The sequence below is a fragment of the Engystomops pustulosus genome, chromosome 2 (genome assembly GCF_040894005.1).
Source record: "Engystomops pustulosus chromosome 2, aEngPut4.maternal, whole genome shotgun sequence".
Classification (NCBI taxonomy): domain Eukaryota; kingdom Metazoa; phylum Chordata; class Amphibia; order Anura; family Leptodactylidae; genus Engystomops; species Engystomops pustulosus.
The window spans coordinates 89,062,092-89,084,564 of record NC_092412.1 but is presented as its reverse complement, the minus strand read 5'-3'; the positions used below and the strand labels follow the sequence as shown (position 1 = coordinate 89,084,564).

Below are 22,473 nucleotides of genomic sequence, written 5' to 3'. Positions count from 1 at the left end.
CATCAGTGAGATCTCCACCAATAAGCTTGTTAGTCCCCATCCTGTAGATAGGGATTAATTGTACGTCACTGGAGAACCCCTTTAAATATCAGGTTTGCATGGATTCACTGTGAGCACCCTAACAATCACCTGAACAAGACCTTTGCTCATCTAGTTTAACCGGTTCGCGACCGCCCGCCGTGTATTCACAGCGGCGGTCGCGTTCCGATGCATGGAGAGGGCTCGCATATCGCAGCAAAGGCTTACCGGTAACACTCGCCATCGGTGCCGGCACCGATCGCGGGTGTTTTCTTGCTGATCGCCGCCATCTTTCCGAGGATCGCTGCTCCCCGTGACGTCATCCGTCGCCATGGTAGCTTCGGGTCTCACGAAGACCCGAAGCTACTTCGGGTTAACCCACTCATTACAATGTGCTATCAGCACATTGTAATGTATGAGGAGTAAAATCCCCATATACTGCCATACTGTAGTATGGCAGTATATGGTAGGATCGATCAGACAACCTAGGGTTAAAGTACCCTAGGGAGTCTGAAAAATAGTAAAAATAAAAATAAAAAAAAAGTTTAAAAAAAAATATAATAAAAAAACCTAAAAATTCAAATCACCCCCCTTTCCCTAGAACTGATATAAATATAAATAAACAGTAAAAATCATAAACAGGTATCGCCGCGTCCGAAAATGCCTGATCTATCAAAATATAATAACGGGTTTTTCACTGCATTTAACCCCGTAACGTAAAATTGCGTCCAAAGTCAAAACTGGCACTTTTTTGCCATTTAAAAAAAAATTAAAAATTCTATAAAAAGTGATCAAAAGGTCGTACAGTCCTAATAATAATATCATTGAAAACATCATCAAAAGTCGCAAAAGATAACACCACCCTCAACTCCATACAACGAAGTATGGAAAAGTTATAAGCACAAGAAGACGGCAAAATAAAAAAAAATTTTGTTCATGAGGTCTTAATTTTTGTAAATGTATGAAAACATTATAAAACCTATACAAATTTGGTATCCCTGTAATCGTACCGACCCAAAGAATAAATTAGATGTGTCATTTGTGGTGTTCAGTGAAAGCTGTAATATCCAAGCCCACAAGAATACGACACAAATGCGTTTTTTCACCATTTTCACTGCATTTGGAATTTTTTTCCCGCTTCCCAGTACATGGCATGGAATATTCAATGCAATCACTATGAAGTGCAATTTGTTACGCAAAAAATGAGCCGTCACACAGCTTTTTACGTGTAAAAATAAAAAAGTTATAGATTTTTGAAGGTGGGGAGTGAAAAATGGAAATGAAAAAACGGGAAATGGTCCGGTCCTTAACCGGTTAAAGGTCACTTTTTCTCTACGTGAAGGGTAACACCCAGGGCCGGCTCCAGGTTTTAGAGGGCCCTGGGCGACAGAGCCTTAGTGGGCCCCTCCTTGGACCGCCCTCTAGTGGCCACACTGCGCCCCCTCCCCCTGCGGACACACTGACCCTGGGGACACACTGATCCCCCCCGGAGACACACTGATCCCCCCCCTGCGGACACACTGAACCCCCCCCTCCCCTGCGGACACACTGAACCCCCCCGTCCCTACGGACACACTGAACCCCCCGCTCCCCTGCGGACACACTGAACCCCCCCCTCCCCTGCGGACACACTGAACCCCCCGCTCACCTGCGGACACACTGAACCCCCCCTGCTGACACAATGACCCCCTCCAGACACATTGAACCCCCCCTCCCCCTGTGGACACAATGACCCCCCCTGCTGACACACTAACACCCCCCCCCCCTCTATACACACTGACCCCTCCCCTCCCCCCGCCCCCCCGCGGACACCCTGACTCCCCTCCTAAAAAGAAAAAAGAAAAAATTCACCTTTCCTGGTTCCCCCGGAGCAGCGCCTGCAGCTGTCTTCGGCCTGGGCCTCCCGTACGCACCGGCTCTGAAGCCGGCACACGTGATCCGATGACGTCATCATGTGCGCCGGCTTCAAAGCCGTCGCATACCCTGCGGAGCGCTGCATCGTGGGAACCGGGACAGGTGAGTTTTAGATTCTGCCTCTATGCTGCGCTCCCGACCAGCGCAGCATAGAGGCAGAAAAGTGATCGATGCGGATGGTGATCAATTGTATCAGTGTCTTATAGCGACACTGGTACAATTGATCCGGGGGGCCCGAGTGGGCCCCTCCAGTACCCCGGGACCCCGGGTGCTGGCGCCGGGCCTGGTAACACCGCATTAAAGCTATATATATATATATATATATATATATGGAAATTTATAACAAATTTGATAAAGACTTTAATCCTTACACCATATGATTTACTTTATGCTTACTTAATTATTCAACTACAAACATATGTGATGCTTGTTCCCAATAGTATCACAATTTTGGGATGAATTACTCTCCATGGTACTAGGTGTACCTTTTCTTATACTTTCTATGGTCCTCTTTCATTCTTGTGAAATGGTCTTATCTGGAAATAATATCCATCTAATGTACAATAACTGAGGGTAAGAAAGCAGGGGAATAAAATAATAATACAACTATCCAATAAGTGTTATGTTTGCTTTGACTCCAGGGAACCAGAATAGGAAGCAATAAGCTAAAGAGCTCTAGATCATAAAATAAACAATCAGAGCAGAATGTTCTTGGAAATAGAGAAACCTGCATCCTATGTTCTCTGTGATCCGTTAATATGTACATAAACTAATGCAGTAAAATGAAGCTTATTATATTTGCTAATTTTATTACCATTAGTTACAGAACAAAGAAGACAGACAGCTATCGCACACATAAATTTGCAATCGACTTTTACTGTATTTACTGTGCCTATTTGAAACTCAAAGTGCATTTGATGGCTCCTCCAAGAGATAACACTTTAGTGATATCCAGATCACTGACTAAGGCAGTTTAGTACAGAGTATTTGTGCAGTTTCATGGATTGTGAAAATTACAAGGAAACATATTTCGAAATTGAATTTCTTCCTTCTTACAGAGATATAACCATTTGGATAAAGAGAAATATGACTTTCTATCATTTTTCATGCCACAGCCCAACCAAGTTTATCCACAATAAGTAAAAATTTACTGACCAATTACAAGCTGTACAGTTAAAGGGAGTCTACCAACCCCCAACTCACAAATATAACCAGTATTATGTGAATTTACAAAAATATGAACACCAGCTCGCCCGCTCCCAGGATGCCAAACGTACAGATGATGCACATATCCAGCGAGGCACAGTATCAAACATAAATAAATAAATGCACTCCTGATTGTAATGGCAACTTTATTTCAGAAGTAATTAACAGTATATAATAACTTAAGGGAAATCTACCATCAAAATCCATCATGGATAGAAGGGGAGATTGCTGGTTGTAACTCCCTATGTAGGAAAAAGAGACATCTGGATGGCGCTGATGCTCAAGAGTAATGGTTTTCTTTTATTCGAAAGGGAATTTTCTGGAGACAACACGTTTCGCACTATGCAATGTGCTTTATCAGATCTAGTCTTGTTGTGCTGGGATCATGCTGGAGTAGCGCCCACTAGACTAGACCTGATGAAGCAGTGCCATCCAGACATCTCTTTTTCCTACATCGGGAGTTACAACCAGCAATCTCCCCTTCTATCCATTTGTCACACACCCTTGTTACCCCAGGTAGAGGGTGGAGACCAGGGCCGGATTAAGGTTGGTGGGGGCCCCTGGGCGCAAAATCTGGTGGAGGCCCCCACTGAGTGTAGCGTGCAGACACGTCCTCCTGCTTCCTTTCCACTATCCCAGCAGTAACACCGCTACATACAGCCGCCTCGCCCCCAGTAACACAGCTACATACAGCCGCCTCATCCCCAGTAACACAGCTACATACAGCCACCTCATCCCCAGTAACACAGCTACATACAGCCGGCTCATCCCCAGTAACACAGCTACATACTGCTGGCTCATCCCCAGTAACACCGCTACATACAGCCGGCTCATCCCCAGTAAGACAGCTACATACAGCCGCCTCGCCCCTAGTAACACAGCTACATACAGCCGCCTCGCCCCCAGTAACACAGCTACATACAGCCGGCTCATCCCCAGTAACACAGCTACATACAGCCACCTCATCCCCAGTAACACAGCTACATACAGCCGGCTCATCCCCAGTAACACAGCTACATACTGCTGGCTCATCCCCAGTAACACCGCTACATACAGTCGGCTCATCCCCAGTAAGACAGCTACATACAGCCGCCTCGCCCCTAGTAACACAGCTACATACAGCCGCCTCGCCCCCAGTAACACAGCTACATACAGCCGGCTCATCCCCAGTAACACAGCTACATACAGCCGCCTCGTCCCCAGTAACACAGCTACATTCAGCCGCCTCGCCCCCTATTAACAAAGCTACATACAGCCGCCTCGCCCCTAGTAACACAGCTACATACAGCCGCCTCGCCCCCAGTAACACAGCTACATACACCCACCTCATCCCTATTAACACAGCTACATACACCTGCCTCATCCCCAATAACACAGCTACATACACCTGCCTCATCCCCATTAACACAGCTACATACAGCCGCCTCATCCCCAGTAACACCGCTACATACAGCCGTATCGGCCGCAGTAACACCTCTACATACTGGGGCCAGATATACATCCCCCACACTGATATATACACGCCTTTATATACTTATATACACACGGATAAAGTTCTACACGCATATACTTGCACCCATATATACACACACATTTATGCACTCATATACATTTATACACTAATACACAGAGTATATACAAGTATATACACACATACAGCAAATACACACACATTAAGTATATACAGCATATACACACACATACGGGAAATACACACACATTCAGTATGTAGAGCATATACATATATACCATATACCCAGCATGCATAATATATAATTTTATTATATATATATATATATATATATATATATATATATATATATATATATATATACGGTATATATATATAAATTTAAATGTACACACATATATGCATGTATAAATACAGTATATGCATCTTATGCATCTATACACAGTAGATGCATATATACCCATATACACAGTATATACACAGTAGATGCATATATACTCATATACACAGTATATACATCTATACACAATATATATACATATACAAAGTAGATGCATATATACGCCTATAAACAATATATACACAGTAGATGCATATATACCCATATACACAGTAGATGCATATATACCCATATACACAGTATATACACATATACACAGTAGATGCATATATACGCCTATACACAGTATATACAAATATACACAGTAGATGCATTTATACGCTGTACATGCATATATACACAATATATACCCATAAATAAACAGTATATACATATACACATATACACAGTATATACATATATACACATATACACAGTATATACATATATACACATATATATACACATATACACAGTATATACACATATACACAGTATATACACATAAATAAACAGTATATACATATAGACACATATACACAGTATATACACATAAATAAACAGTATATACATATATACATATATAAACACATATACACAGTATATACATATATACACATATACACCGTATATACATATATACACATATATATATATATACACATATACACAGTATATACACAGTAGATGCATATATACTCATATAAACAGTATATACATCTATACACAGTATATACACAGTAGATGCATATATACGCCTATAAACAGTATATACACAGTAGATGCATATATACTCATATAAACAGTATATACATCTATACACAGTATATACACATATACACAGTAGATGCATATATACGCCTATAAACAGTATATACACAGTAGATGCATATATAACCATATACACAGTAGATGCATATATACCCATATACACAGTATATACATCTATACACAGTATATACACATAAATAAACTGTATATACACATATACACAGTAGATGCATATATACGCCTATGCACAGTATATACGCCTATACACAGTACATACATATATACACAGTAGATGCATTTATACGCTGTACATGCATATATACACAGTATATACCCATAAATAAACAGTATATACATATATACACAGTAGATGCATTTATACGCTGTACATGCATATATACACAGTATATACCCATAAATAAACAGTATATACATATACACATATACACAGTATATACATATATACACATATACACAGTATATACATATATACACATATATATATATACACATATACACATATACACAGTATATACACATAAATAAACAGTATATACATATATACACATATAAACACATATACACAGTATATACACATATACACCGTATATACATATATACACATATATATACACATACACAGTTTACACATATATACACTGTATATACACTGTATATACACACTGTATATACACATATTCACACAAATAAATACATATGTATATACTTACCTTTTAGGGTGACCGGCCGTAGCTTCAGGTATGTATTCAGGCGGGTGGGGGGTCTTTTGGTTGTTGTTCGGCTGGGAGGGGGTCGGCGGTGCTTGTTCACGGGGGGGGGAGGGGTGGAGGGGGGGTGCCGTTTGTTCGGACGGGGAGGGGGGGCCCCTGGTGCTTTTTCAAGCGGGAGCGGAGTGGGGGGGGGCGCTTGTTCGGCCGGGGAGGGGCAGGGCGGCGGGTGCTTGTTCGAGCAGTGGGGGTTGATGTCACGGCCATGCATGGCGGGGGATGGGCGGGCCGGGGCTCGCTTGTTCGGCCGGGGATGGGAAGGGGGGCGGTTGGTGCCTGTTAGAGCGGGAGCGGGGTGCGGGGCAATCAAGTGGGTTTTCTCTTGTTCAGGCGGGCCGGCGGGGGTTGGTTGCTCGGCCACGCATGCCTAGGGATGGGCTGGCGGTCGGGGATAACTTGTGCCGAGGGGGGCGGCCTCAGACGGGTGGCCCGGAAGGTGCGATCTGGTGGGAGCCCCTAGGGGGGGCAAGATGGTGGGGGCCCCAAGGCTCGAGCCCCGGGAGCCCCGCCTATAATCAGGCCCTGGTGGAGACATGGGAGCAGTTGCTCACCGTAAATGTCTAAACCAGTGTTGTGCCTGTGTATAGCACAACCAGAAAAAGGAGTGTACATTTCTTACCAAGAAGCACCCCTAAACCAACCAAAGATAACCTCGCACTAGGTAGCGCTTTTTTCTTTCTGTTCCCCTCCCCTTTTTTCCCTCTTCTCTACATATTGACAAAATCCACCATGATAAAACAGAGGCACTTCCCCTAGATCCAAGCACCATAACTGTGGCAATATTCTTATGTTTGTTATCAATGGCTGTCTTCCTTCTAAGTCAACCTTTAAAATTATACTAATGAACCCCTCCATGCTGCAGATTCACAGGTTGCTTCTCTATCTCAAACTTCGCTTCTGCTCCATCAACACTATTGCACCCCCACCCACCCTCTGCCTGATGTAATCTCATTGCAGCAGAGGAAATTTCAGCGTACACTGTTAGGGGAGATGCTCCTTGCAAAGCCCGTGAAGCTGCAGCATGGAGAGGCTCTAATAACCCTAGGCTCAGGCTCATTAGCACAATATTAAAAATTGATTTTAGAAGGAAGAATACGATCACCACAGTCACAGTCCCTGGATCTAAGAATAAGTGCACATGGTTTATCATGCTCGATTTTGATGGTAGATTTCCTTTAAGGGAATGCTATACCAGTTCAGGGGCCATATATGACAAATAACTACTATGGTTATATGAGGAATTTAACAATATATTAGATGCAAAAAGGAATCATCTGCCTTTGATTTTTAAAATATCCTCTACCCATATGGTACGCAGCGGTATAACCTCTATGTAGGCAGACAAGGCAGATGTTATGGGGAACATGATAGGAGAAGGTCCTGTGCTTTCATTATCTGCTTTAACTCCTATATATCAAATGCTGCATTTTTCAGCCACTAAGGAGTACATTTTGCAGAGAGATTTTAAATTCAATGGAAGCTGTTTATAAGAGCGGTTATCTCAGGTTTGTGATTGCCAGATAGCAATCTTATTGAGGGGGCTTACTGCTGAATCCCCACCAATCACAATCACTGATAATACTGAGTAGTAGGGTCCTGAATTCACTAAATCAGTGATGGTGAACCTATGGCACGGGTGTCAGAGGTGGCACTCTGAACCCTTTCTGTTGCCACCCAGGCTATCGCCCCAGGCTAGATTCATCGGACAGGACTAGAATATTCCTGCAGTTCTCAGTTCTCCTGCTGCTCTCAATGTTATTTTAAGGTGACACATCCTTGACTGATTGGAAATACAGGAAGAGTGAGAAAGTCCAGATTATCTTTTGAGGTCCCCTCATGATTCTTCTTGTACAGAGAGACCCTGGAGAGAAGCTACAATGATGTCTTAATTTGTCCACCTGCTTTCAACTATATTGGTGGCCTCGGGGGGCCAATACGATTGAATTTTGGGGAAGAACAAGGAGCAATAAGTTACTGTTTAAGTTGTGATGTTGGCGCTTCATGGTAAATAAGTAGGATTCGGTTGTAGTTTGGGCACTCGGTCTCTAAAAGGTTCGCCATCACTGCACTAAATGAATGAATGAAGCAGCAGTTTGAGGTATCTCCACCATGGCATGCAGTCTGATGCCCACCATTCAGATTATTTTCACCTATCCTGTGGATAGCACATAACAATCAAACTTGGGGCCACCCAGCCACTCAGACTTCCCCTACTTGTGGACTTTTGCCCTACGCATCCATTTTAGTTCTGTTTTATGACAATTATAATGATAATAATTAATATTGATAATATTAATAATCAACAGTAAAATTAAAATCACAGAAGTAGATACCATGTTGTTGATGAAACTTTATTTGGATAACTAAAAACTAATTATTTTCCTTTTTTTTTTCCTTAACAGGGAGGGCCGACAAATCAGTAGTAAGTTCCTTTGACATAATATATTTTTCATTTTTACTTGGAAAGGCCAGCACCTATCAACTTTCTTGAGTGAACTTAAGATATATTTAAGAAGTGTCTGCTACACATTTGTGACGCACCTGACCATTTTGTGGCGCAGCAGCAATATGTTTCATGCAACACAAATTTCTGCATTGAAGGGGGCGTTCCGGTGCTAAGTCGGACTGTGCGCCACATTTATCGTGCAAAGTCTGACAGAAATGTGTTGCACCCATTAATGTCATTATTTTATATATCTCTGTCACATGTGCGAGGCTAGGTTGCCTGCTGTAGCCTAGGGTCATCTATTTGAGAGTGTTTGCCCTGTCAGAAGTTTAAACCAGGTGCTGAAAACTACTCAAATCATCTCATAACCACTATAATAGATAAATCTATAGACCCAGATAGCATACATCCCCCGGTACTCAATGAACACTGTACTGTATTAGGTAAATAAACACATAGATAAACCATTATTTTTAATATTTGAAGACTCCTCTGATACTGGATCTGTTCCACAGGACTGGCACCTGTGAGTGCAACATTGGTTGTTCGAGATGCTATCTTGGAGTATCTCACTGTACATAACCTCATAACCCAGCATCAGCATGGGTTTATGAAGGATTGGTCCTGTCTGATTAGCTTTTATGGGAAGGTTATTTCTATGCTGGACTCAGTGAAGGTTGTGGATGTTGTGTATTTAGACTTTTTAAAGCATATTCTGTATCACATAAAAGAGTACACACAGTAATATATCGATGTTTGCAGATGATACGGTGCTCTGTAAAGTAATGAATGCATTAGAGAAAAATAGAAGCTGGAGGATTGGGCAGAGAAATAATTAATGAGTTATAGTACAGGGATCTTTCCAAATATTTTTTTTAGACCTAGGCCTGTGACCAGGTCAAGGGGGCATCCTCCACGCCTAGAGGTGAGGTGGTTCTACTATTGTCATAGACAGGGATTCTTTATTGTAAGAGCAGTGAGACTGTGGAACTTTCTGCCACAGGAGCCTGGATGCCTTTCTTAAGAACAAAAATATCATGGGTTATGGGAAAAAATAATTTGTTAAATCTTATAGCTTGGACTGGATGAATTTGTGTCTTTTCAACCTTATCTTCAATGATACTATGAATTTTTAGCAATGCTGGAATCAGTGGAGCAGCACCTATTAGAGGACGCAAAGAATTAGAGTTCATGATAGTGGTGAAAGGGCTTTTTTACATTTTACTAACTTGCATATGGGATCGTCAGAACTCTCTGAATGGGTTGCATCTAGTTGCAGGTTTCTGAGCTTATGAGCCACACCTAGGGCTGTCTTGCTGGGAGCTGTGGGTTGAAGGAAGCAGGTTTAAGCCAGTCTGTTGCTAGAGTAGCATCCAGGATTTGGATAAATAGATTATCCCCAGGTTACTTTGGGCTTGACAGATAAATATGCAGACACAAGAGTATCAGGAACACGTAGAGTATCACGGTACAGGCTCCAAATCAGGGTTCAGAGTACAGACTCAGGAGTGGGGTACAAGGTCCAGAATGGGATAGAAGGAACAGGCATTAGATACAGATTTGAGCTTCTGGATGATATTGGGGTTCCAGATCTGGCAGGATACAAGGTTTGGGGTTCTGGATCAGCATGGGATTCATGATTCCCGGTTAGAGGGTTTGTTGAACCTTTAACCTGCCTCATCTGGAACCCTGTATGCTGACTGATACAGAACCCTGTATTCTGCCTGCTCCGGAATTTTGTATTCTGTCTGATCTAGAACCCTGTCTCCTCCCTGATCCGGAACCCTACATCCTCCCTGATCGTAAACCCCAGATCTGGACATGAACATCATATCCTACCTGATCCGGGACCCTAAACCCCAGCCTGATCTGGGAACCTGAACCTGCATCTGGGCCTGTTCCCTTTATTGTGATATGGACCCTTTACCCTGCTTCTGAGTCTTTGCTATGAACTTCTCTCCGGAGCCTGTACCCTAACCCATAGCCTGTAGCTTGATAGTCTTGTGTCTGTATACTTCTCTGCCCTGACATGGAGTTTTTGATTTCAAGTACAAATGTGCTCTATGACCTTATAGAGGTAATACAAGAATAATTCTGAGTAAGTCAAACCAAAACTCCACATATATACGATTCCCACACACCATGTCCTCTATAAAGCATTGTGCTTTGTAGCATATTCGGAGCAGGATCCTTAAATCCTTTGAAAACATGTCATTTACAATCCAATAAAACATATTTCAGTTTTGATAAATACCTGTATTCCTTTTATTCCTCCTGTCTATGCAGTCTAATATCGGCACAGTGTCAGACAATGTAGGGATACACGACAACTGGTTACACCCTGTTGTCAATTTATGAAAAACTTTATTCCCGGGGGATAACAGAGAATCTGCATAACATAAAGTCATGAGTAATGGTGTCTTAGTATTGTTATTTCATGGGAAATGCAGTTATTTAATAAAATAGACAATTATTTGAGGAAGTATATAAAGGACAGACACATCTTCAACTGTATTTTATTTTCTCACTCATGATTATTTAATTGCAGCCTAGATTTACTATGCTTATATCACAGAAAACAAAGACATGAGCGAGTGCAGTATACCCTCAAAAAATATCACTTCTATGTGTCTGGTACTAAAACTCCATACAACTCAAAACTTTAATGGACATGGCCTCACATTGATTTTTATTTAAAACCATTTTTTTTTTAAATTAAGAAAGAGATTAAATTGTGCTTTTACCATAAAATCTTTTTTTTTACCCTTAACAGCCAGGATGCTTTGGCTATCCTCTAAGTATCTTCTTCATCGTCATCAATGAGTTTTGCGAAAGGTTCTCCTACTATGGAATGAGAGGTAAAGCTTTTACATCCAGATAGCTCTAAAGTAATATAAATTCTAAAGCAGGACATTATTACAGCCATAGTCACCTCTATATAATGGCAAACCACAAGTTAAGTGTAAGAAAACATTTAACAAAATTGCAGAAATTAATATTGCACATAATAATAAACCTTCTTTCTTCTCCGCATTTCTAATTTATCAGTTTGTGTAAATCTGCATTCTGACCTGTACTGTCCGAACAGCTGAGAGATAATAGGGGAGATCATTAGGCCCTCAATAGTTTTCTGGTAGAGAAGGCACATGAATCCCCCCTTCGCCACTACTTTTCTGGCTTCTCCAACCCGCACGTCACTTTAGTTGTGTTGCGGAGGAGAGCGGAGCGACGAGCAGGGTGGGTGTAGGATGGGTCAGAACGCCGAATCTGCCTCATTTACTGTAGTCTTCAACATAAAACAGGCTGAGACTATAGCAAAAAACTCTGCTAGCTCAGACCTGGTCAACAGGTTGGAACTAGTGGAGTTTGCTCCTGTATCCACTAAGATGTAAGGGCCTCTTAGTGGATAAGATTTCCGGACTGCAAATTTTAAGACTGGCAGTCTTAAATTTAGCAATTCCCCCCAATGTTTCTAATGACTTAAAGGGGTATTCCAGGAATAAGCATAATTCATTTTCAAATGGGTCTTTAAAATATAAGCTAATATGTCATTAGTTGTTATTTAAAATTTTGCTACGTTAGCAAAAAAATGCTGTTGACATACACTATAATGGAGAATTAAAATGCCTGTTGTTTTTGAGGATGGCAGACATCTTGGAGATAACATACTTTAGAAAGCCCATAAAATTTTGTGCATCATAAAAGCAAACAATAAGCTCAGTTTTATAATGAATGACATTGAGTTTTGTTGTATTTATTTATAGTATTATGGGTTTTTGTATCAGACGTTCATATTCCCAGAATACTCCTTTAGCTCTTTGTAGATAGCTCCTTGGTAGCATAATCAAAAAGTTAAAATTTGGTGGGTGATTTGGGTGCCCTTGGGTCCCCTAGATGGCTTTTTTATTGTAAAAATGAATAGTGCAGGAGAAAATAGCTTATCTATGTCTTTTTTCTCCTGTGATGAGCAGTGCATCCAAAAATAGAGATAAGAAAAGCAGGCTATCCTGTGGATAGGGCCTAACTTGCTTTGTGGGAAAACCCCTTTAAATATGGAAAAAATTAATCTTTAGCCTGGTTTCCTTATCTTTATTTTTGGATACACTGCTCATCACAGGAGAAAAAAGACACAGAGAAGATATTTTCACCTGCCCTATTCATTTTTACAATTAAAAAATCCTTCTAGTTGACCCATGGGCACCCAAACCATCCACCAAATTTCATACTATGAAAGTAGACATGTAGACATGAAGGTCCTCCAAAGCTTTGTTTGAAAGTAGACAGCAGGGACGCATCCTCCATACCCCAAGAATCTTGATTTTAATATGTAACAATATACAGGAAGCGAATTCCAGACTTGTATGGGCTATAATATTCATACATGCAGCCTTAATCCTCTCCTGGCCCCAAGAGCTCAGTAATACTTTAGCTATAGGAATACGTCCAAATTCACTTGATTGCAATTATCTGAAGAAATATCTGGTCATTTTATCTTGTCTTTGCAGCGGTGTTAGTTCTGTACTTTAAATACTTTCTAAGATGGGATGACAATCTCTCCACTGTGGTTTATCACACCTTTGTTGCTATTTGCTATCTGACTCCTATCCTTGGAGCTATCATTGCTGACTCTTGGTTGGGAAAATTCAAGTAAGTCTTTATTAATGAGTTTGCTTTTACATGTAGGTCCTTGTATATATCTATGTTTGACGAAGCTTGAGACCTCACACTTCACTTACAAAAATAAGATGTGTTCAGGTCAGATTAGTAGAGTCCATGACATTTAATGGAGCTTTCATTTTTAAACCTCAGTTCCGTAAACACACACATTTATATTGTAGAAGTAAGTTAGCTTTGTGGAATGATGCACCATTATATTTCATGTTATGTAAAGTATTTTAAAGGACTTCAAAAATAAAATCTTTGTGACAAACAAAAAAGTAGTTTACAGGTTGATAGAAATGACATTACTTTTATACACCTGGATTTACTATCACAACAGAATTTAATAAAAATTTGCAATGTCTTTACCTACAGGACCATTATATATCTTTCTATAGTCTATGCAGTCGGTCAGGTTGTTATGTCCGTCAGTGCAATTAATGATCTTACTGATGGGAACAGGGATGGAGTACCCGACACTATCCCTCTTCATGTGTAAGTATATGAAGTTCCTTATGGATGTAAGGTAACAAATTCTGCTTGAAAAGGAAAAAAAAACATTTAAACTTTTCATGTTTTTAATCACGTAAGAAAAGAGCTCTTTGGTTGTTAGCATTGCTGTTAAAGACACATTTGTCAGTTTTTTGTCTAAGTTTGCACAAAAAATTGTCTTTGGAGCTTGCACATGTATTTATACGTGTTTGCACCACTATTGTGTCACAGTTGCATTTTGTCCGACACTTTTGAAAACTGTGCACCTAAAGGGGTCTAGTTTCGCTAGTGTTCCTAGTTTTTTTTTACTGCTCCTCAACACAATTGTGTCGTAAGAGCATGAAGCAAAGTTCAACAAAAAAGTGCACATCCTAAAAACAGCCTAGATTTTTACTACACGTGTGCAACGCTATTAATAATGTGGTGCAAAGTCCACATTACTGAGGCAGATTGCACCTGATTTCACATATCTGGGCCATAAGGATTTTCTTTTGATTCAGTCACCCTGCTTTTGATCAAGAGCATACAGACAATAGGATTGAGCTAATAAGCATGTGTGACCACCAGCACTTGACTGAATGCTGGATGATAAATCTGTTGCACCATTACAATTACTAGACTGACTTTAGATGCCTGACGAAGGCTCACGTACTGAGCCGAAACGCGTTGCACCTGTAACTTTCTTTTAACTTTTTTATCTAATAAACCTCAAGTTTTTTGGAACCCAATTGGTCCCTAGAGGTTTTGTAATTTACTCCCCCAAGCGCCGGATCATTTCCTGCTTCTCCGATTGGGATCACCAGTAGACTGACTTTACAGCACTATTGCAATTTAGACTATGTCCACTTCTAACAAAGCCATATAGGAAGCCATATCCATTGTCTATGAATTCTTTTTAGTATATGTCCTACAGTTTTGAGAGAGAATGAAGATAACACAGGGATCACTACAATATTGATATAATAGTAATCCCTAAACACAGGAGCATTTTAGCCATGGAGACTACTGACTGTACTAGGTAGGAGTCTTGATGTATGGGCACCCAAACCACCCACTAGATTTCATACTATGAAAGTAGACATGTAGACAAGAGTTTAAAGGTCCTCCAAAGGTTTGATTGAAGAATCTTACTTCTAATATGTAACCATAAGTAGGAAGTGAATTCCAGACTTGTAGGGGCTATAATATCCATACAGCCCCTAAACACAAGCCAATTTTAGCCATAGAGACCACTGACTGTGCTAGGTAGGAGTCTTGAAGTATGTATCTAGTAGCAGGAGGACTGTGAACTAATCCAAGGACGCAGTTCTGAAAGTGCTTCTTGGGGATGTACTTCATCCTAAAGAGCTATATGCTCCCTACAGATCCCACAGCTGTCACAAATGGCACGTTGGAGTTGTTGAGTAGAAACTCACTGTATAGAATGGAAAGCTGTAGATACATAGATACAGCAAGGTAATTGCTGCAAATCACATCTATAGAAAGGATAGCTATTCAGGATGAAGTACATCCTCTGGTTGCACTTTCAGACATGCCACCTTGGATAAATAGTAAACTTTCCACAGTCTTGCTGCTACTGACTACATGCACAAAAGTATGACTACACAGCTCTCCAGGGCTAATACCTAACATAGTCTGCAGGTCTTTTTAGACCAGAGGTCATGATCCTATTAAGCAAGTTAGTGGGTCAATATTGTGTTTTTTTGTGTATAAGTTTTACATAGTACTAGTATCCATTACATGAAATAGTGACAACTCTCCTTTTTCATAGTGCATTATCAATGATTGGGCTTGTGTTAATCGCTTTGGGGACTGGAGGCATCAAACCTTGTGTTGCTGCCTTTGGAGGAGACCAGTTTGATGAGAGCCAGGTATGCTTGTATATTAGCTATCTGTCATACTTTTGTTTATTGTTCCTGTCACAGTCTATCATTGTTTTATAAATCACTTAAACAGCAAGTTCTGTATGATTTTTATCCTTTGTAGGATAAACAAAGGAGCCGGTTCTTCTCCATCTTCTATCTGTCAATCAATGCGGGGAGCCTTCTGTCCACCATTATCACTCCCATCCTCAGAGGTAAGGCATCTTCATAGGTATCTTACTTGTTTTCATGATTTCAGGCAGCAAAATTTCACCAAATTCTGACCCCAAAAAACTGTTTAACATTGTTTGCACATTTCCTATGACATGTTTCCTGAAAAATTAAAAAGAAAAGAAAAATTAGTATGCGGACACCACTGGGGACACTGTTAGGAAACAATATGCTAGATATGTCTCATATGTATTACATTTTAGTTAATTCCTGTTCTAGTTTCCTTTCCCCCTGCACACAATTAAGGCTTTGAGGCAAAGAGCATAAGCAATGCTGATGTAAATAAGTGTATTATTTGGATCTATGAAGAGATTTTGTCCTGTCAGATCAGGTTTGCAGTACATAAGAAGGAATGATTGACTGGACTTTTCTATGCAAACTCATTTTTTGTAGAAAAAGTGTAAAGTGCATATACTGTACCCGTTTCTATATTTGGGAACCGACCAGTGACGTGTATCTATACAGAGGAATAGATCGAAGGCTTCCACTGGAGATATATATTGAGAAATACTCTCAACCTTTAACACTATGTTTAAGCTCCAAGACCCTTAGACGCCTAAAATAGACACAATTGCGGAGATTTATCAGAAATGTCTGAGGTAACAATATTCTAGTTGCCCACGGAAACCAGTCGGAGCTCAGCTTTAATTTTATAAGCAGCTGTGGGAACATGAAAGCTGAGCTCTGATTGGTTGCCATGGGCTAAACCAGACTATAACAATTCTGCTCTCAGACACTTCTGATAAATCTCTATAATCCAGGATGTTATACAGAGTCACATCTGCAACTAACAAAAAAAATCCTGCTGTAATCTGAAATATATATCAAGCTCTGCATAAAATAGAAACAACATTTTAGACCAGATAGATTTTAGTGCCTTCCTTAGTATAATGAGAAAAAGATTAATATCAAAATCTATAAACACTATTTTTGCCATTTCCAGGACAGATGTGCGGTATTCACACTCAGCAGAAGTGCTACCCTTTGGCCTTTGGTGTGCCTGCTGCTCTCATGGTGGTTGCTTTAGGTAAGTACTACTTGATTTTATACTATACACCTTATAAACATGTCACCAAATGAAATAAAAAATATACATTTTTATTTATATGATGCTTAAAAAGAAAAATTTACATGCATAAAGAATAGTCACTTATTATGTAATGTCAACATTTGATGTTAACTGTATCATTCTTTCTTCAGTTGTCTTTATCGCTGGCAGTGGAATGTACAGTAAAGTGTCTCCCCAGGGTAACATTATAGTTAAAGTTATTAAATGCATTTCGGTAAGTAAAACAAAAACCTTATTGTAAATTCCCTCTCTGAATGTTATTTTGAATACATGTATTTATAACCGATTAACACATCCTATTACTCACAGTTAATATCTAAACATATACTATTCTGTGCTCACAAAATTTTCTGTTGACAGTTTGCTATAAAGAACAGATACAGAAATCGTAGTAAATCAATTCCTAAGAGAGAGCATTGGATGGACTGGGCAAATGAAAAGTATGATGTAAGTAACTCATTTTTTATTGTTGCAGTAAAAAATAGATTATATTAAATGTTGGTCAACTAAAGAGGTGCTCCAATCTTGAGAGAAGATGTGCTGGGAGTGACCTTTTCAAGGTTTTCAGCCTACCTTATTTCCATTCCAGGAGCTCCTTCTCTTCTATACGCAGATCCCAGCTGACATCAGCAGTAACATATCATTTGTCCCAGATGACTGCTGAAGACATCCAGAGACCTCAGCAGTGACCTCGGCACATACGCCACTTTACCAGTTAGCCATTCAGTCACTGATACAAATGTACTTGGATGGCTGTAACAACAAGGTCTAATCTAAGATGACAGATCTAATGAACTGCCTGATAGTCAGCATTTACCAGTCTTCCCATAGAAAATACACTGTATACATTTTAGGGTATATAGGCAATATAAGGCTTTCCATAAGCTCTTTGATGTTAAATTATGAATTGAAAAAAAAATTATAGTTGCAACAAAGGAGCAGAGACTATTTAGCAAAAAGTGGGAGAAAACCTCTTTTAAGATATAACAGACGTTATATTATCATACAATCTTACAAATTCTTCATGGAATCAGATTTTCATATTGTCAATTTTAGTTATTAATTATACATGTCATACATTCTTTACACTTTGCTCACTATAATAACTGTATTTTATACTGGGGTAAAATTTAAATATATAGATTTATTGAAAACTTATTTATTTCTTTCATTATTAGGAACTTCTCATTGCCCAAATTAAGATGGTCCTAAAAGTCCTATTTCTTTACATTCCACTGCCAATGTTTTGGGCACTTTTTGATCAACAGGTAATTTGTTAAACTAAAACATCATTTTTTAATGTATCTTCTGTTGAATACCACAGTTAAAAGTTAAGCTGTTCCTGTGTCTAGATTTATAATCTTGTTTAAAGGAGTTGCAAGACAATAGAAAAATCTGTGCCAATGTAGTTGCCACTGTTGTTCACAGGTTATATCTGAAAATGCAGTTAAGACACATTAGTTTACATGACTGTGGTCAGGCAAGTGACATAGTGACATATTTTTACCCAACCTCTATAAGCTGGGTCTGTGTTCTGAAAGTTATAGTATGAGATTTATTTTATTCAATTTATCTAATTTTAGGGTTCAAGATGGACTTTGCAGGCTGACACAATGAATGGAAACTTTGTAAGTGTGGTGATCTAAGTATGTATGGGTAGACCTAAAAATAATGATATTCACAGTTGAAATAAGCTGTACAGGGTATGTGTTGATGAAAAGCAGGAAAAGGATAAGGCACGTTGCCATGATCAACCAACACAATATTAAACAAAAAAATGTATCATCCCCAAAATCCTGTGAAGAGTGGAATATAGTAGCACTTTTACTCTATGAAGTAATTCTGACTGTTGTGTAGAACATCTACAGGTTCCTAATATGTTTATTGATTTTTAAAATATCGTAAGCTAATTAACCACTTTAGTGTCAAGTTCGTGACTCATCTGCTACCTAGTACATTTATTCAAAAAAGATAAATGGGTAATAAAAGTATTGCTAGTTAATTGGCAGGATATTCTACATGTTCTTGAAACCTGACCTTTTCTAGTATTTGCAGGAGAGAAAGGGCTTGGACAAAGGCAAGGCCTAAACATTGGGGCTCATTTACTAAGGGTCCGAATCGCGTCTTTCCACCGGGTTTCCCGAATTTTTCGGATTTGCGCCGAATTACCCCGGGATTTTGGTGCACGCAAACAGATTTTGGCGCATCGGCGCCGGCTTTCACGCAACAGAAATTGGGGGGCATGTCCATCGGAAAACCCGACGGATTCGGAAAAACCGCAGAATTTTTAAAAAAATTGTGTCGCATACACCGAGAGGGAGGAAGTGAGCTCCGGTGACCTCAGCGCAGCAGCGACACCTAGTGGACATCGGGCGCACAACCTTAGTGAATCCCGGCAGAACCCGAATCAGCGTCGGAGAACGTGCCGCTGGATCGCGAATGGACCGGGTAATGAAATCTGCCCCATTGTTTCCTACTGCTTCTAAAGAGGAGAGGCTAATGCTGCAAGCAGTTATCCAGAACAGTTATAGTTATAATAGAAGTCTGAACTATAATATATAACAAAATATAAATTTTGGTTTGACTTTTATTAATAAATTTTATTACTTTAGGAATACAATTTCCAAAAATTAATATACATATATTTCTTTCATTTAGGGAGCTATTCAAATTCAGCCAGATCAGATGCAGGTAAGGGTACATTTTATTTTGGAGGAACAAATATATAACTAACTTCTTAAAGCTCTCCAAACAAATCTATCTATCTATCTATCTATCTATCTATCTATCTATCTATCTATCTAATCAACGAAAATGGCAGCACTCCAAATTAGTGAAAAAAACTTCGTGTTTATTCCCCCTCCCGCAACGTTTCGGCTGTTGTTCAGCCTTTGTCAAGCCAACAACAGCCGAAACGTTGCGGGAGGTGGAATAAACACGAAGTTTTTTTCACTAATTTGGAGTGCTGCCATTTTCGTTGATTGGATGTCTATTGGACTCTGACTGGGGAGAGTCAAGGATAGCACCCATTACCACTTCTCACCAGGACTGTGCTGCTGCTTTTTCGACTTTATCTATCTATCTATCTATCTATCTATCTATCTATCTATCTATCATATTTTATGATATTTAATTTATTAATTTTATGCTATATGTACTGACATATATTTTTCAAATATGTCTAAATGTGTATTAATATGTTTTTATTATAGACTGTGAATCCAATATTAATTCTTGTTCTTGTGCCAGTGGTTGACATAATAGTATACCCCCTGATTAAGAAATGCAAGTTAAATTTTACGTAAGTAAAAAAAGAATATCAAATCTACATTGTTAAATTAAAAGTTCTGTATATTTACAACCATATTCAAAGTTATGCTTCAACATATCCAAAATTAAGAGATTTCGCAGATAATCTTGACTGAAAAACAACTTATCTCCATGTCCTCATGGCTACAGATAAAAAATTGTGGGTAGAAATTCGGAAAATGCACTAAAAGTGCATTGTCTGTGTATAATGCTGAGTGCGGCAATTCACTAAGATCATGCGCCAGAAATCATGAATCTGTCGCTTCCCTGCACTGGCCCGACTGAGTTCACAATCTTTAACGTAGGGCGTGCAACACAATTTGCAAGTTAGATACGGCGCTCAATGGCGCTTATGTCACATGGACACCAGTGCAGCTGCACCACAAGAGCAGCGCAGACACTTCTTAAATACCTGTGCAAGCCGTTTCAGCCTAGAAATGGCAGCGTGCCACCAGGTCGCCCCACAGGTGTGACTAGCCCGCGGTGGCAGCTGTGGTCGAGGTACTTTAGCGGAAGACAGTCTCATGGTCAGGTCCAGGCACAGAGTGAGGGCAGGTGCCAGAAATGCAACGTCAAGTCCAATCCGGGGTCAGCAATGGGAGGTCCAGGCAGATGGGAACGGGAACACAAGAACGCGGGAAACAGGAATACAGGAACTCAAGAACACAGGAATGCAGGACACAGTAACTCAGGAGCAGGAACACACAGGAACACGGCAACACAGGAACATGGGAATATCGCTGGGGAGCTTTTTCTAAGTCGTAGGCACAAAGATCCGGCAGGGCAGGAAGGCAGGTGCCGGATTATAAGGTGCAGGTGTTCAGCCAGTAGTGCGTTGGCTCTTTAAATTTTCGACCGCCAATGCGCACACTAGGAGGCGGGCTCACGCAGCCTGAGCCGTGAAGGGTAAATCCGGCAACACAGGTGCCCCCGCAATCCGAGACATGATTGCTGGAGCACCTGTGACAGCCTCAATCTGTTTCCCACTGTTCCTTTTTAAAACTGTGTGAGGGGTTAATAGAAGAAAGTTACATATTGTTGCATACATACAGTTGCAAAACAAGACTAAACATACAGTTTGCTTGTAGCTTATATACATGAAACATCAAAATATTTTTTTAGGAATGATGACTTCAGTTAACTACTTGTAGGCTCCAAGACATATACTTAGTATAGAGGTAAAAGCACAGAAGCTTTTCTATCGGGATTATCAACAAATGTGATTTACAGAGTGTTTCGAGTACAAACACTCTTCATCATGGCTATGGCATGATCATAGCCATGATGAAGAGTGTTTGTACTCGAAACGCATAGCTGTTTGTGGATACCACTACATGCTGATTAATTTTACATGATGATTCAATAAAGAAGCAAGACACTTTTATTATACACAAGTGCTGGATTGTATTTTTCTTTCTACTATTGCTTATGAAAACCTGCAACCAGAGGGTGTATCCTGTGCACTTCCAACAGGACGGGGAGGATCACCTAATGCTCACAGGTCCAACAAATTCCTTTATAAAACACTTGCCGCATGGACCTTTTCTTCGTTAACAATGTGTATATAAACTCCTTGCAGTGGCCACACTGCTTTACTGTATGTCTCTTTGCATATTGCATCCTAAAATCTCTTCCATCTACAGACCTCTGAGGAAAATAACTGTGGGCATGTTCCTGGCTGCCATGGCTTTTGTTGTTGCTGCTATAGTACAGAGGGAAATTGATGTAAGTTATAAAAGCTATATAAATGTCAACAATAGGAAATGCGACATATATATCACACAATATTTTTCAGCTTCTATAAAGTGTTCTATAAAAGTACAAAAAGAGACATGTGATAAAGTCATTTCTAATAATT

General features: G+C 39.9%; 1 protein-coding gene across 1 annotated transcript in view; it reads left to right on the top strand.

The window, feature by feature from the left end:
• SLC15A1 (solute carrier family 15 member 1) overlaps positions 1-22,473 on the top strand; it is a 43,203-nt gene that overhangs the window by 4,012 nt on the left and 16,718 nt on the right. Inside the window, exons 2-15 of the mRNA XM_072135468.1 lie at positions 8,950-8,969; positions 11,767-11,851; positions 13,499-13,640; positions 14,028-14,147; positions 15,916-16,015; positions 16,131-16,221; positions 17,181-17,264; positions 17,438-17,520; positions 17,667-17,753; positions 18,485-18,574; positions 18,890-18,934; positions 19,965-19,997; positions 20,519-20,607; positions 22,259-22,340. Coding sequence (XP_071991569.1) covers positions 8,950-8,969; positions 11,767-11,851; positions 13,499-13,640; positions 14,028-14,147; positions 15,916-16,015; positions 16,131-16,221; positions 17,181-17,264; positions 17,438-17,520; positions 17,667-17,753; positions 18,485-18,574; positions 18,890-18,934; positions 19,965-19,997; positions 20,519-20,607; positions 22,259-22,340 — 1,151 coding nt within the window. The remainder of the gene's footprint in view (positions 1-8,949; positions 8,970-11,766; positions 11,852-13,498; positions 13,641-14,027; positions 14,148-15,915; positions 16,016-16,130; positions 16,222-17,180; positions 17,265-17,437; positions 17,521-17,666; positions 17,754-18,484; positions 18,575-18,889; positions 18,935-19,964; positions 19,998-20,518; positions 20,608-22,258; positions 22,341-22,473) is intronic.